General features: G+C 41.4%; 1 protein-coding gene across 7 annotated transcripts in view; it reads right to left on the bottom strand.

The window, feature by feature from the left end:
• Nucleotides 1-17,093, bottom strand: part of TNRC6A (trinucleotide repeat containing adaptor 6A) — a 186,885-nt gene that overhangs the window by 16,049 nt on the left and 153,743 nt on the right. For 2 of the 7 annotated variants that reach the window (XM_030799542.1, XM_012505560.2), the window contains 12 exons: nt 16,315-16,491; nt 15,247-15,422; nt 14,025-14,057; nt 12,404-12,484; nt 12,008-12,059; nt 5,631-5,773; nt 5,099-5,245; nt 4,799-4,936; nt 4,216-4,344; nt 3,665-3,742; nt 3,161-3,371; nt 485-616 (listed from right to left, as the gene is read on the bottom strand). In XM_030799542.1, the coding sequence (XP_030655402.1) occupies nt 485-616; nt 3,161-3,371; nt 3,665-3,742; nt 4,216-4,344; nt 4,799-4,936; nt 5,099-5,245; nt 5,631-5,773; nt 12,008-12,059; nt 12,404-12,484; nt 14,025-14,057; nt 15,247-15,422; nt 16,315-16,491 (1,497 nt within the window). The remainder of the gene's footprint in view (nt 1-484; nt 617-3,160; nt 3,372-3,664; nt 3,743-4,215; nt 4,345-4,798; nt 4,937-5,098; nt 5,246-5,630; nt 5,774-12,007; nt 12,060-12,403; nt 12,485-14,024; nt 14,058-15,246; nt 15,423-16,314; nt 16,492-17,093) is intronic. The other 5 variants (XM_030799551.1, XM_030799548.1, XM_030799573.1 and 2 more) reach the window with 5 other exon arrangements.

Here is a 17,093-nt window from a genome sequence, read left to right on the forward strand (position 1 = left end):
AATTAGCCAGGCATGGTGGCATATGCATGTAATCCCAGCTACTCGGGAGGCTGAGGTAGGAGAACTGCTTGAACCCAGGAGCAGAGTTTTCAGTGAGCTGAGATCATGCCACTGCATTCCAGCCTGGGTGACGGAATGGGACCCTGGTAGAAGTTTTAAATGTCCTAAGAACATATCAAATTAAATCCAGTAAATGTTAATAAGTGTAATAATATAAGAATAAAATCACTTAGAAAAATTTAAAAAGCCAAAGGGAAAATAATTTTTAAAAATGTATCATCTGATCTCTCCTTTATAAAACAGAGTAGAGGTAAATTTTGCTTTTCATCTGAAAGTCTCTTATTGTAACTAAGACTTAATAATAACTTTTTTTAAAGGAGGAAAAGTTCTAAGATAATTTGGCTTTGAAAACACATTTAAAATAAAATAAAGGCCTAAATCTAGTATTCTGCAGGTTTTTTTTTGTAAGATGTATCTTTTGTACCATGTTTGCTGGAGTTTTGATCCAAAGATGTGTTCACAGAAATGCTGTCCACTGTCGTCCATTTCCTTAGTCTTGACTGTGGCTCTTTAATACTGTTCATATCCATATTTACATTCAAGTTTGAGTTCAAGCCTGAAAAATTAAAAAACAAAACAAAACCTTGGAAAATACAGCACATTTTCTTTCTAGTGGCACAACTTCTATTTCCTAGAAAAACATGTAACTAATGTTTTCAAACCATGTAACTGTTAATACTATAATTTAGTTATATGTAGAAAATATTTCTCCATAAAATTTTGATGATTTTAAAACTCCTTGGCAAAATAAGAGGGAGAAAAGTTTTAAGGAAGCCAGATGTATAAGTTTACTTGGAATAAAATGTATCTGTTTAGCTATTTCCCAAGTGTACCTGTGCATGAAGATCTGTGGTCACTTTCAGTTGCTATCTTTTGCTTGCAAATTCTAAAGCAAAAATGTCCTGTACTAGCAATTACACCTAGGCGGGCGACGGATATATCTTAAGGCACAATTTACTTGATCTTTGCTGATGAGGCCCCTCAGACTTAGATATTCTCTTGGAACAAGAATGGAAATTTCAACCTTAGATACAGTGGTTAGAAAACTATTAAGCTAGTTTTTCTTAAAAGAGCAATCTAGGGACTATTAATATTAGAATCACCTAAAATGCTTGTTTAAAAATGAAGACTTTCCAGTGGGAGCCAGAATCTTTGTTTCAAAATTCCCAAGAGGTTCTTATTCTAAGTTCCAAATTAAATTGTTTTAAATTCTCTGGTCTGATGAGTCCATGTGATGTTAAGGTCTGCCAAACCTGAAAACTTTAATAATATGAATTCTCTAATACCATGCATATTTTTGCAGAGAGCAATTAAATTTGCTACTCTTGGACCCATCAATCAGATCAGGAGTTGACAATTTTTTTCTGCAGAGGTTCAGCCGGTATCTCAGGCTCTGTGGGCCACATGGTCCCAGTGTCTCCATGCAACTCTGCTGGTGCAGCACAAAAAGAGCCACAGACCCCAGGTTAGAGAAAATGTGGCTGTGTCCAACAAAACCTTACAACAGCAGGCAGTGGGCCAAATTTGGCCAACAGGCCAGAGCCTGTTGCCCAACTTAGATAACTGTATTGGTATTTGCATGGGCTAAGCAGACTTTCTTAATCAAGAAGTATCCCTCATTGAGAAGCCAGCCAGGGCAGGAAATCCTATGCTTAGAACTTATGTGGCCCAATTTATATGTCAAGTGTGTAGTCAAATAGGAAGAGCCAGTTCCCTTCACTGGCGAGACAGAAACTTCTTGTACTTGGGTATCATTCTTTTACTATTAACTGTTGTCTCTGACATCACCTGGCTACCACTAAATGGCTTCTTCAGTATTCACCCACAGTAGTAACTGACAAGGGAACTGTTTTTGGAAATGCAGAGATCACTAACAAGCCTAAGGACTCAAAGTGCAATTTATGTCCCAGGTGAGAGTCTGTGGTAATACTAGGGTAAGCCAAACCAGTTCAGTCACAGAGTGATGCAGCAGCAGGGGCAACAGAATGCCCCAGCCTCTGCCCACAGCCCAGAACACACTAGTTAACTGATGGTCTTCAAACACTCTGGCTAACAACCAGCAAGGCTGGTTTACAAGAAACCACTGTACGGGAAAAGAGAGAAAAAAAAAAGCAAAATTAACAGGGCATGAACAATCAATGATCAAAATATAATCAAGGGCACAAGAAAAAAAAGAGACCTAGGAAAGAGACAACATACAAGCTCAAAATCTCCACCCAGTGAATAAAAGCCTGGAGATAACAGAGAAAAAAAGGAGTGGGTGGGGGTGGGGAGTTGCATGTATAAGAAAGGCAATCTCCTTTCTTACCTCCATTTTTTAATTTATATCAGTAATCATTTATACATACTTAGTAGTTAAAACTTCAAGTTCTGAGAGCTAGCAAATGTGACTGTGACCATCCCCAGCTGTTTCACCAAAACAGCACTGCTCAAAAATTCTCTGGTGTACTGTTTCTAATAAGAACATCAGCCTTCCCACCCTTAACATCCTACTTAAGATCAAGACACCTAGTCCTTCAAAAAGTGAAATGTTTCCTTTATTCTAATGCACTTTAAATGAGTGTGGAGTTTTTGAAATAGTGTGATTTTGAAGGCTGGGCACGGTGGCTCATGCCTGTAATCCCAGCACTTTGGGAGGCTAAGGCAGGCAGATCCCCTGAGGTCAGGAGTTCTAGACCAGCCCGGCCAACATGGTGAAACCCCAACTCTACCAAAAATGCAAAAATTAGCTAGGCGTGGTGGTGCGTGCCTGTAATCCCAGCTACTCGGGAGGCTGAGGCGTGAGAATCGCTTGAACCCGGGAGGCAGAGGGTGCAGTGAGCCAAGATCTCACCACTGCACTCCACCCTGGGTGACAGAGCAAGACTGTGTCCTAAAAAAAAAAAAGAAAAAAAAAATTGTGATTTTCTTGAGGAGAGAGAACTTCCCTGAACGTGGAGCAGGTTAAAACTAGGAGAGGGGATGGCAACTCTCTGACAGGGAACAGCTAAGAGATCAATGTAGCTTTCGCGAAGGAACAGAGCTGTAAGGGTACGTGTGAAGGAGGCATGCCTGTGATACCTAAGCATCAGTCCAATACTTGGGCCACAGAGAAACCCACCTATAGGGAAGTTGCTGAAAGCATTTATTGGTGATGGCCCTTTTTGCAGCTCAGGTGTAGTGTGGGGCATGACATTGTCAAGGAAAGACTTCATGACTGGCTGATGGAGTGGCTGCTGCTGAGATGGTGGAGTCTGCTGCTTCACCAACAGGTTTGGATCAAGTTGACGAGATTGTTGCATCATTTGCTGCTGCACGCTAAGAGGTCGACCCTTAAAACAATGAAATGATTGGAAAAAATTACTGGGGGAAAAAGTCTTCACAGAAAACTACATATTCCTATTCATTTTTGAATTCACTTTCTTCTCAGCAGAAAGGTGAATAATCACTGTATAATGTTCACATAACTCATGGGCAACCAGCAGACTTAATGAACAACATACTGCATTATTACATCTTAGTAAGATTGTTTTAAGAAAGACATTTCTGAATCTCATGCTAGAATGGAGATAAGCAGAGTTTATTAACACAAAGACAGCATCGCGAGTTGGAGGGCCGGCTCTACCTGCTGGTCTTGCTGCGGCCGGTTCCCAGAAGGCACGCTTCTCTGACTCTGCGCCCTTTGCTGCTGCGCTAACAATCGCTAGAGGAAAGATGGCGAAAAGGTTGTTACTATCACACCATTACAAAGGCGTGTGCTTCCAAATGATGACAGCAGATGGACCTACAGAGGCACGACGTGATCTAGCCAATGCCAACATGTCTAGCATTATCTAGTACAATCTCCTCCTTGGACTCTCTGGTTTCTCATCACTGCTGAAATTCAGTCTTTAGTTCAATCTAAACTTTCACTTCAACAGAGAAACTTTTCCTAATCATGCTACTCCCATTAGCACCCCAGACTTGGCTGACGCCTCCTCTCACAGCATTTTGCACTTCTTCAAAACATTCTTCACAGATGTTCATGATCTGCCTTCCCCGACAGACTGTAGGCTCCATGAGGACTATGACTACGCCTGTTTTGTTTAGTGCACTATGTCCTGCACAGAGTCTAGTGTTTGGCATACAGTAGATGCTCCATAAATGTGTACTAAGAAAGACTATGACTCTGCTTACCTGTAACTGGGAGATCTGAGAAAGCTGGTTTAGCTGGGATAGCTGGTTCAGCATGGCTACCTGTTGAGGGCCAAAGAGTGGATTCAGGCCACCGTTGTTTGGTGCATACTTCAGCAATGAAACTGGAACCTTAGGATCACAATGGTAAGTTAATGATCTTGATAAAATAACTCACACTAACTACATGTACTGTGTGTTTTAAGTTGTCAATAGGGCAGTTAAATTTGTGGACCATTCATTGGGGGTTATAGTCTTTGTCTCTGTCTTACTAACTGACCATTCACTTACACTTTTTCGTGGGTTAAGTAAAAGATAACAGAGATGCATCTTAAACTAGCCAATTTTACTTTGCTTTTGTCCTACTCTCAAGAAATGTTTTATAGAAGAAAACGGTAAATTTTGGATTTAAATTATCCCTGACTTATCCTTCCTACAACGTTTTGTAATAGTTAATTCAGAACTGGCTGAATCTCAAAGACGCTAATAAATATGATAATGCTTAGTTAGCCATTTTATTCAAATACAAAATCATGCAAGATCCTTTTTGCAGGTAAACAGGAGAATGTAAGGAAAGCTTATTTACCTGAGGGGAGAGTAATGGAGGAGGCACTTGAGCACGGAGATTAGGCTGAGATGAACTAAGAGGTTGTGCTGGAGGCTGCTGCATGCCCCGGGGTTGTGCTGCTGTGTTTCCAACACCAAACATACTGGGATTGCCATTCTATAAAAACAAACAGCAACAAGTAACAGTGGGATTCTTTAGGGACAAACATCTCATTGCCACATTGTACTATGATTTAAACACAGTAACTACATGTAAGAGAGATCTTATTACTAATACAAATCATTCAACTGAGAGCCTAAAATACACATCTGGACTTACCTGTCTAACAGAATTCAAGTTTTGCATACCCAGCCCTGCTATGGAGCCAAGGGCCTGGTTAGGTAGTGCACTATTTGAAGGGGGAAGCTTCATGCTTTGACTGGACATAAACTGCATGTTTTGGGATTCATCTGCTACAATGCCATCCTGATTGGACAGACAGAAAGATGTGCAACACCAGCCAAGCAAACAAGTGGAAGGGAGAAATCATTGCAGGAACAGAAGAGAAGTCACATGACATTCCAGCATCAACAGGAAACAGGTAGAAAACAGAAGAGATCAGATTAGTGTTAATTCTAGAGCACACAAAAAGAGCCAAACATATTTCATGGGATTAAGAAGAAAAATATAAATGCAACCTCTATGCTAAATTGAGACATAAAAAGACAGTGAACTTCAAAATCCAGTAACAAGATTTGGTACTGGATTGTAACACTTTATATTATATAAAAGGTTTTAAAATATTAGTGTGAAAATTATGCTAATAAATGTACTGGTTTATCAAGTCAGAGGTAAAAGTAAAAAACCTTACCTTATCAAAATAAGGATTGCGCTCCATGGAAGACTCTTTGGAAATCTGAGGCCGAGAACCAGGGCCTTTCCCGACCGTTCGATTGTAATCACCAATATTTAGGCTATGTTTATCTATCTCCATTCGTTTGTCTTGTAACATTCCTAATAAATGCAGGAGACTATGTTATCAAACAGGAAGACAACCCAATTGGTTTCAGATAAATTTACAACAAAAGCAAAAGACTCACTTTCCAAACTGAAATGACTTCAGCCAAGATAAGGGTATGTGAAAAATACACTTGCATTTCATAAATTTTGCATTCCTCACAAGTGAAGTCGCAATTAGGAGATACTGTTATTTTATTGAAATAATTAACTTGAAATAGACTAGTAAACAGAAAGTGGCTGGCTGATAACCTCACTTTTTTTTTTTTTTTTAAGACAGTCTCGCTTTGTGTCCCAGGCTGGAGTACAGTGGTGGGATCTCGGCTCACTGCAACCTCCACCTCCTAGATTCAAGCGATTCTCATGCCTCAGCCTCTCGAGTAGCTGGGATTACAGGAGTGTACCACCACACCTGGCTAATTTTTGTATTATTAGTAGAGACGTAGGTTTCTCCATGTTGGTCAGGCTGGTCTTGAACTCCTGACCTCAAGTGATTCGGCCGCCTCGGCCTTCCAAAGTGCTAGGATTACAGGTATGAGCCATCAGGCCTGGCCTCGTTTTAAAAGGACTCTTAGGCTACATAACTTAAGGCACCTTTAGCCATCTCTAATCTGCTGAGTTTTATAATACAGGTAAGTTTCCATTAACAAGTAATAAAAACAATCGGCACCCACTGTGATAAACCACCACTTAATAAATGCTTGGTTTATGTCAGTCGCCATTATATGTGCTTTTTCTTTTCTTTTCTGTTTTTTTTTTTTTTTTTTTTTTTTTTTTGAGAAGGGGTCTCACTCTGTACCCCAGGCTAGAGTCCAGTGGCATGATCTCAGCTCACTGGAACCTCTGCCTCCCGGGTTCAAGCAATCCTCCTGCCTCAGCCTCCTGAGCAGCTGGGATTACAGGCACCCATCACCACGCTCAGCTAATTCTTTTTATTTTCAGTAGAGACAGGGTCTCACCATGTTGGCCAGGCTGGTCTCAAACTCCTGACCTCAGGTGATATGCCTGCCTTGGCCTCCCAAAGTGCTGGATTTACAGGCGTGAGCCACCGCACCCGACCTATGAATGCTTTATGTATACTAATTTAATGCTTGTAACTCTACTGTTATCGCCCTTTTAGCAGATGAGGAAACTGGACACCAGACAGGGTAACATCTTCCCCTCTCTTAGGCTTTGCTCTGTCTGCTCCTCTCCTCATTCTGACTGCTCTGCAATAAAAAATTATCTTCTTTCATGGAAACTTTTTTCCTGCAAAATCTTTGCTGGATATAGCCAGCTCCAGTCCAAAAGCTACTGCTCTATTTCAACAAATCTTTGAAAAGTGGACAATCCTCTCTACCACCCATCCTTACCATCTGCCCATTCTGGTTTCTCTTCCTCTATCCATGCTGAGCTCACCTCGGGTGCTTCTTAAATGCTGGGATACTCTGCAGCTGACAAAGTAGACTCAGGGTCTCAGTCTTTTGACTCTCTCTGTAAACTTGCTTTCCTTAGACTTAATTCACTATCAAGGTATCAGCAGTCACTCCCATTCAAGTGATGCCCAAATATAAACGTGTAGCTTAGACTTCACAACTGAGCTCAGTCCCACATTTTTACCTGCCTGCTAAGCACATCCACTTCGATGTCCCACTGTCACTTTTTTTTTTTTTTTTGAGACAGTGTCTGGCTCTGTTGCCCAGGCTGGAGCGTAGTGGCGCAATCTTGGCTCACTGCAGCCTGTGCCTCCCCGACCCAAGCAATCCTCTCACCTCAGCCTCCCGAGTAGCTGGGCCTAGAGGCATGTACCACCACGCCCAGCTAATTTTTGTATTTTTTTTGTAGAGACAAGGCTTCACCATGTTGCTGGAGTGGTCTCTAACTCCTGACCTCAAGTAATCTGTCCACCTCGGCCTCCTGAAGTGCTGGGATCACAGTTATGAGCCACTGTGCCTGGCCTCATTGTCACTGTTAACACAGGTTTTCATCTCCCTATTCCTCATTCTAGACGTTTTCTCAATCCTCAAATCTCATCCATCATTTCTTTGCAACTGCTGTTCTTTGAGATGTCTGCCACCACCATAATACCTACCTTTACTACTCTCATTCCAGGTAAGTGGAAAAGGAAAACATTTTAACAGAAGGAAAACAATTCATAAAGTAGCTAAGAAGTACTGTTCCAGTCATGAATCTGGTATCTAAAAAATCCACCTTTCACACTTGTTTAAGAGCCCTCTCTTGAATGTCAATAATCCTTACCACAGCTCCCTCCTGTTCTCTCTCCCTGTTAAGATGTCATAATTCACTGATAAGACCCAAGCTAGCCATTGTGAACTTTCCCCCACTCTCTTCATCTAATCCTGTAACCAATTCCAACCAGTTCTCCTAAGTCTCTCTCCAAGCTGTTCCTTCTTGATAATTCACATTATTTTTGCCTATGCAAATATCTTTTGAAAGAGTAGTAGCAGCTGAGCACAGTGGCTCATGCTTGTAATCTCAGCGTTTTGGGAGGCCGAGGCAGGCAGGAGTTTCCAACCAGTCTGGCCAACATGGTGAAACCCCGTCTCCACTAAAAATACAAAAAATTAGCTGGGCGTGGAGGCAGGAGAATCGCTTGAAACCAGGAGGCAGAGGTTTCAGTGAGCTGAGATTGCGCCACTGCACTCCAGCCCGGGTGAGACTCCATCTCAAAAAAAAAAAAAAAAAAAAAAAAAAAGAGAGTAGTATGTTACATTTTTTCCACAAGCCATTCTCCAACACTTCTGCATCCCTTTAAAAATGTGGCAATCTCCCCTCAGTCCACCAGTCCTCTAGTAAGGTCCATTAGTTACCAATAACTACGCCCGAGCCCCACTGTCAAATCCATTCCCTTCAAAACTGTACTCACTTGGCATCTGAAAGATTATTCTACTCTAACTTGTCCCACTTCTGCTTAGCATCACTCCCCTAAATGCCATTATTCCCCAGAACTGTCTTCGGTCCATTATCCTCCAACTCTCTCTAGTCAAACTATTCCTATAGCTTACACTATCATCCACACTAATTAATTACACTTCATATCTCCAGCCCCATCTATTCTGAGCTTCACATCCAGATTTTCGACTGTTTACTGGACCAGATGATTTTCAGAGCACCTTCAAACTCAGTATCTATCAAGCCTGCTATTCCTGTATTTCTTAACTCAAATAATGACCATTTATTGATTTATTGTCTCTCAGCTCCAAATTCACCCTTTTTGACTGCTCTATGAAAATATATCTGGACCCTTTACTTTTTTTTCCTTGGCCAGCTGGTACTGAGGCTTTGTCAGAAGACGGAGCTCGAGAGACAGGGCAAGAGGAAGGGTGTTGCTTCCTGAGCCAGCATGTGCACTTGGTAGGCATGGGCAGCCCTTGCAGCTTCTCCATTGCCTGGTGGGTCAGCTGCACTCAGTGGGAGCTTCTCCCAGCATTCCCCTCCCTCGCACATCACAGTTGTGCTGCAGTGTCTCCAGTGAGATACCTCTCCATGAATGCCTTTTCCCAGCACCCTAGAGGGCAGATTTCCCACAAGTTCCAGCAGCATGACATCAGAGCAACTTCTGTGCCATTCAGTGAGCCATGAAGGAGGCAGAAACTTGTCCTAATGGGAAAAGGTTCACATTCTGGACACAGATTTTTCTTGCCTGTAAAGCTTCTGTTATCCACAGCCTCACAAGATGCCTTCTCCACTATCGTGGCACTCCTCACAGCCATCATGTCTTACTGAGGAGCTCATGTCACAGCAGAGGAAATACAGGACTGTGTTCATGCCCATGAAATTCACTGGTCTTACCATATATGCCATTGCCTGAAAGTACCTAACCAAATTAATAGGCTTACTAACGAATCAGTTACAAAGCAAGTTGGGAGACAACATCCTAAAAAGGTGGGCATCTGTCTTAGGAGGATGCGGTATGTGTCTCTCCAATTACCAGAATTTGTAGGTCGTGAGAATCAAAAGGTGAAAAGTGTGAGCGGCTTCTCTCATAATTATACCTAATGAGCCACTCACAGAACACTCACTTTCTGTTTTGACAACTGCTGATTTACAGAACTTAGTCCTTGAGAGAGAAAACGCTTCCAACAAAAACCACAACAATGGCTCCACTGCCCTGGAAGATGAAGACTGCTACAGGGACATTTTGCACTCCTTGAGATATGAACTAGCAGGCAAACAACAAACAAACAAACAAAAACTAGTCTACTGGCTGGGGTAACTGATGTGATTACAAAATGAAGGCAGTGAAGACTATCTGGAACCCAGGGGATTCTCTGGGATGCTTCTTAGCATTTCCATACCCAGTAGTGAAGGCCAATGAAAAACAATGGCAACCATAAAAGGCAAGGACAACTGGGAGCTCAGATCCCTTGGGAATGACGGTTTGGGTTACTTAACTCCACAAGCTGAAGAACTAAGAGCAGCTGAGGTTCAACCTGAAAGTGAGTTAAGAACAGAATATGCAGCGAAGGGAGGAAGGCACAGATACCAGTGATGGCTTATGAGCAATTACAGAAATAACAATGGTAGTAAATTTGCATATTTTCAATTGTTTGTCATAAGGATGTGTTAATTTGTATAGGCCAAGCCTTTTTTTCCTGTTTTTACCTTATTCACAAGTTATTACATGTTAGGTTTTATAATTCAGTCTTTAGGTAACAAACCGTGACTGAATTTCTGGGGTGATTATATAGCCAGTGATGAATACAATGACCCTTGGGGCTGTTCATCTCCTCAGTTTAGAGAGAGTAAAACACTTTTTCACTTGCAAGAAAGAAAGCTGTATCTTGTTAAGCAGAAATACAGAGTTGCGTTGCCATTGTACTAGACAAATGCGTGTAGAAGAGTACATATGGAAGGTGAGTAGTCAAAGGGTTAGGATGAACTGTGCGGATTACTGACTTATTTCCTCCAGCTCCAATTTCACACTTTTTGATTGCTCTGTGAAAAAAAAATGGACTTAGGCCCTTTATAGATTTTTTTCCTTCGCCAGCTGGAACTGACATTTTGTAAGTAGAAGGTGCAAGAGGAGAGGTTTGGTTTCCTAGCTCTGGTCTGCTATCTCCTGCAGCACAGCAGCTTTGCCAGCAACATGGCACCTACAACACTCACCTCACCAGTGATTGGCAGCACCTACCAGCATGCCCTCTGGTAGCTCCATAGCGACTGCCTACCATGAGACACCTCTCCTGTGCCCTGCCTTCACTGGTATCTTAGAGGGTGGATGTCCTGCACTCCTACTGGCATGGCACCATAGTGAGAGGAAGGGGGCGCTTTCTTGGGCAAGCTACGTCAGTCCTCACTGAGTGACTTCCCCTTGTATCTGCTACTGCTACTCCAATTCCTTGTTAAAGTCTTGTATATTACATTTTTCCTGTTAGCAAATTACTGCATAGTTTCTCCTGACTGGACTCAGATTAACACGATACCATCTACTAAAGCGTCCAGGTAAGTTTCCATCACACTCTCTCCCTCACCCTGCCTAACAAATTGGTTCAAACTGGTTATCAATTTTTGTTAATTCCAAGTCCTATGTCTCCATCGAATTAGATTATTTGCATCTACTGTCTTGGTTTGGAGCTTTGAAATAATTACTGGCTACTGCAATTATCTACCTGGTTTTGCTATCTTTAGTATCTTTTCTCTATCTTCTGCTGCCAATGTTTTCTATCTTATTTTCAATCTATAACCAAGATGATTCTTCTAAAACATAAATCCAAACCATGTCATTTCCCTGCTTCACTTTAATCCCATATTTTAAGAATAAAGTTCAAATTCCCAAGCTCCTCATGACTCAGCACCGACCTTGTTTTCTAGCATCTTTATCCAGGTGACCTTTCACTACCACCACCATGGCTGCCCCCACCAAAACTGTTTTTCTTGACTCATTCTATGGAATGACTTGCCATTCCACCAGTATAGTTTTAAAAGTCTGTCATACATCTAGGCCCTTCTCCATGCTGTTCCCTAATCAAGAAGACTATACCCTCCAATCTGAGTAACTCCGTCTTGGCAGGATTATGTGTAAAGTAATCAGACTAATATCACCACCGACTTGCACAGTGGTCCTGCACTTCCAAGACACATGCACTCATTTAACCACAGCATGTGTACGTCTATTGGAGAGCACAGCCTCCCCCATCCTTAACTACGTCAGGGCTCTTTCAGTAGAATCATGTCATGGATGTGCGTGTCCCTCAATGAGGAATATAAACAGATTTAATTTTCTCTTACCTCCAGAAAGGTCCATCTTATTGCTTTGTACATTTTCCTCTGGTGAGTCTCTCTGAAGAAAGAAAATGCAGCATGTTAGCAGACCTTAATTTATCAATGAAAACAAATAAAAAATGAAGAATTTTACTGTATTTCATTATGTGTGAAATTCAAGTGGATCATAAAGCTTCATTTTTCACTGCCTAATGTAATTTTTAAAATGTTTTAAAATAAGACATGTGATTGAAGTTTTTAGCTAAAACCATAAAAACGAAGGTTTGGAGGCCAATTTTACTCTAATATCAAGCACATTCCTAAGGACTCGAAGATGAAAAATAATTCTTAAAAAGAGTGAAATCAAGATAAATCACGGACCACTATTAACAGAGGAAGGAGCTGCTAAGAAAACATACTTACCGAAAAACTGATATTTGAAAACTGTTTAACAAATGGATTTATCCACGCTTCTTCTTGTTTGTTTCCACCTTTCATCATTCCCTTTGTAAAATAAAAGAGTAGAAAGATGCCATGGCCATCTCTGTTTATCTGGGTATAGTGACGGATTAATAAAACTTAAGACAATCCCCAATTCTCATTTTTAGCCAATAATTTCTCCTCCAATCAACTCTTATCAGAGTTGTTAATAATTAAAAATCAACTTATTTGATTTTCAACTTCCTTTGCTCCAGTCCTCTGGTATAGCTGTAATGTACAGAGAAATCTCTAAAGGCAAGCAGTCAGAAGGAAAAGACGGAAGCAAAAGGCCTCGATGACCCACAAATATGAAAACAGGGCCTCTGAGTAATGGAGAACTGTAAGATTAGTTATAATTTAGATTTCTGGAATTCTCACTCCAAACCAAAGTAAAAAAATAGTGACTAGGTTCTCAGGTTAGTCCAAAGAAGCCAACTTAACCCGTAATTTAATTATGCTATGTGCATCCTACTGAAAAACCACCATGTGTTTTCCACATGAAAAAGTATTTTAAAATTTCAATTTGTGTTGCCAAGAACACAACATCTCTAGCAGAAGTTGAACCTGGGACTCCCCCTGCTTAGGGCTGGCTCTCTGCGGCAGGTTGGGGTATGGGTGGTACGGAAACTCCATTGAGACATGAGTTAAGAGGATGGAGGGTCTGTGATTAGCAGTCTGGTAGATAAGCAGGCTGGAAGCCATAGAGACCTATGTCTCTCATTATGGTCTCACTGGACCATTCTCAGTCTGTTGCCTTCATTACCCTTTCCCATTGCTACTGTCCATTCCTTCTGACTGTGGAACAGAACACAGCTTCACAACTTCCCCCCAAATGCAGGTCTCTGAAGCAAGCATCTAACTCTCTCCACGGATTCTGAAGTTGGCTTTGATCCCTTTTCCTTTCACCCCATCCATCCCCATACCTAACTGTTGCCAAGTTCTTCTGTCCTTTCTATTCTGACTGAAATGCCTCTCAAATTAGTCCCTTCCACTATATATCCATTCTCATTTCCCAACTCGAGCCCTCCTTTCTAGCTTGAATTAACGCAGATGCTCCCTGAGATCCCTAATTGTGGTCTCCCCTCTGTGCCAATTTATATTTCATACTATCATTGATTAGCTTTCTTTTAAAATTAGTAATTTAAAAACCCCCCTGATGTTGTTTTCTACTCAATTTCATTGGTTCCATATTTTACACAAAATAAAGTTCAAATTCCTTGGCATGCCATTGAAGACACTACAATCTGCCTTAACTACAGAACCAGATCTCTTGTCACTTCTTCCTAAAAATTCTACATTTTAGTTATGTTGGGCTATTATCTTCCTTAATACATCCCATCCCAAGCATCTTCCAAATTCAAGCTGACACTTCTATGAAGCTCTCCTAATGCCCCGTACTAGACTGTGAGCTCCCGAAAGGTGAAGCTCATATCTTAGTGTATTTGAATCCCCAGCACCAAGCACAGTACCTGGCACACAGCAGAGGCTAAATAAATGTTTGCAGTTGCTTTCTAAAGATTTTTACTAGTAGAAACAAAGGAGAAAGAGTAAAAAGGCTACACACCCTTTCCCTTCTCCTTTTTTTGCCACTCAGACCCTGTAAGGAAAGACAAAGTCACAAAACAGCATGGTCCAGTGGGAAGAACACGGGGTTTGGAATTGGAAGACCTAAACTTAAGTCCTTACTCTGTCACTTACTAGTTATTGCAACTTTGGGCAAGTCACCACCTTTTCCAGTCTCAAATTCCTCATCAGTGCCCTATCTTAGAAGGTTGTGAGGATCAAATGACTTATGTAAAACATGTAAAAGCACTTCATAAGCTATATGGCAAGGCAATAGGCAAATTCAGCCAAATGAAAAATTTTAAAAATGAAAATGGCAGGTCCTAGACTTAGAATCCCAGGATTAAAAGTGAGGAACCTTGGCAGTTACCTAGTCCAGCTATCCACTGGTATCTGACTTCTAAGGTCCCTCAAAACGTAATCATTCTCAAGTAGGGTGGGTTAGGATGTTATGTTAGAACCACCTGGAGGACTGGGCACATATTTTGAAAATGGTCCCCAGGAGGACCTGACAGCAGCCCCCAGTGCCACCTCTTTTTAAGAACCAGTGCTCTAAATCAGTGATTCCCAAACCTGGCTCTGCATCAGAGACATTTGGGGAGTTTCTTTAGGATAAGAAACTTGGTCCAATTTCCAAAACTTCAGTAGACCTGAGGTACAGGAAGCTGCACTTTTAACAAATGTCATGGGATTTCGATGTACAGCCAGCTTTAGGAATATGATGTGTCCACATATAAAAGCAAAACCAAGCTCAGATCATTCCTAGGGATTTTTGTCACAGGACCTTTTGGGATGGGATAGGGACAAACATGACAGGTGAATAAGGAGGATGGTGACTCTGGGTAAGGGGGTGGCGGGGGACTCCAGGTGAGAAAGTGAAATGGGAGATGAACTGGCAGTGGGATGGAAAGAGTCAACATGGAGATTTGCCCTCCTCTTCATCCTCACCACTGCAGGCACCACCCTAGGATGAGGGGTTGTCCCAGGCAGCACTGGTGGAGGGGGAGGAAGAGAGAAATCCCAAGCTGTAGCAGTGGGGAGAAAGGAAGTTCCTGTGGTCTTATGTTTCTCTAGGTGGCTGCCCATACAAGTGGCTATACCTAAGGTGGGGGCTGCCTGGACTGTACTGACTGCCAGAAACGGGCAGGTGAAAAGTTAATTTTCTGTGGGTAAACTACCTTTGGAATTTAAAGTTTCAAGGGCTTTGCCCTTGAAATGTTTACCTTCGATGACATTTTCTTTGTATATGGTGGCCAATTTAAAGATGAGTTAAGCTCTTGAGATGAATTACTATTCCACATTCCAATCTCTACATCCTCTTCCTCTTCCCAGCCAGTGGGGCGATTTCCAGGCAATGGCATATCATCACCACACCAGCCATCTTGCATAGATTTTGGCCCTGATTGTGGATTTGTGATATAAAGAGAAACATACTTTAATAAAAGAATTCCTTCTGGAGAATAAGCATATATTAAAAATTGGGTAGAGAACCTAAGAAAACACACACGCACACACTTATTTCCCTTCCTGCATCTGCACAGAAGGAATGTATGTTTTATACTGAGCTAAACGTTCCATGAAAAGTAATATATTCTTATTTAAAAATTTAATAAAACTCCTCCATGCCTTTAACAAATCATAGTTCTTGAACATGGACAATGGTAGCACTCGTTTGTACCCACTTAATAATCTGCAGAGTGATGCACAGGACAAAGAAGATGAATGAAATTTGAAAGAATTTTTGTATATATTTTTAGGGAAAATGGCCAGAGAGTATTCAAAGTCATAAGCAGAAAGCATCTTATCTTCACACATGGCCCTGGGATTCCTATAGGGTATCTGGTACACAACCTATGGGATAATGACAATGTTAATTTCAATCTTGGGTCTTTTCTGAACTATGCTAATTGTCTGTAACTTTCAGGGAATCCATCTGACAGTCTGAATATGTGTCTTCATGGCTACACTAGTTAGCCTCTCAGACTGGATGGCATGAAAGTTGCTAGTAGACTCTTCCTAGATAACCTAATTTAGTAAAATATAATTTAGATTTGATGAAGTATATGCAAATTAATAGTTACAGTTCTAAGAAATATGAGAAGAGAGGAAAATTCAGAAAGAGAATAAACCACATTACAAAATCAAAGAGCAAAATACTGAACATCATCTATCATGTCATATTATATGAATATATTATAAATAACATAGAAACCTTATCTAATTATTTAATTATAGTCAGTGAGTGATCGCCACTGCTACACAACAGCTACCAGGCATTATCAATAACTTACCAGATTTGCTTAATGCTTGTGGACCAACAGAGCTGGAGCCCCACGTGGATGTGCTGGATGCCGCAGCAATGGGTTCCCCCCAGCTGGGACCACTGTCTATGGGCTTACCCCATGCTGAAGTACCATTATCCACAGTTGTGGCTGGAGTAGAAGGCTCCCCCCAGGGCTCACCCCAGCCTTTAGAAAGTGTGGGAAAAGAAGTCATCAGCATAGAAGGTAAGGAGGTGCAGTGGAATAAGGGACAATAAAGAAAACTTAGGGACCAAGGATGAAGAACCTGTTTATGTACTGAATAATGATACTGTGATAGGCAAAAAGATGGCATCTGTTTTATGTTAAAAAAAAGACAAACTATTTCCCATTAATATAACTATAAAGTGAGAATTTTTAAAACTTTTTTCATAATTACCCTCTAGGCCTAGAGCTGACTTTTGCATAGTTATGGAAAACCACTCTCCTTTGAGCATCAATTTAATTCTTGAAAAAGTCAAGTCATTCTAAACCAAACCTTGTAAATTGGAGCAGGTGATAAGCTGGGTGACAGTGTATGTATAACATTTGTACCAGCTGGGTACAGTGGCTGATGCCTGTAATCCCAGCACTTTGGGAGGCCGAGGCGGGTGGATCACCTGAGGTCGGGATTTTGAGACCAGCCTGGGCGACATGGCAAAACCTGGTCTCTACTAAAAATACAAAGATTAGCTGGGCGTGGTGGGGCACACCTGTAGTCCCAGCTACTCAGGAGGCTGAGAGAGGAGAATTGCTTGAACCTGGGAGGT

This window comes from Nomascus leucogenys, chromosome 2 (assembly GCF_006542625.1).
Source record: "Nomascus leucogenys isolate Asia chromosome 2, Asia_NLE_v1, whole genome shotgun sequence".
NCBI classification, from domain to species: Eukaryota; Metazoa; Chordata; class Mammalia; order Primates; family Hylobatidae; genus Nomascus; species Nomascus leucogenys.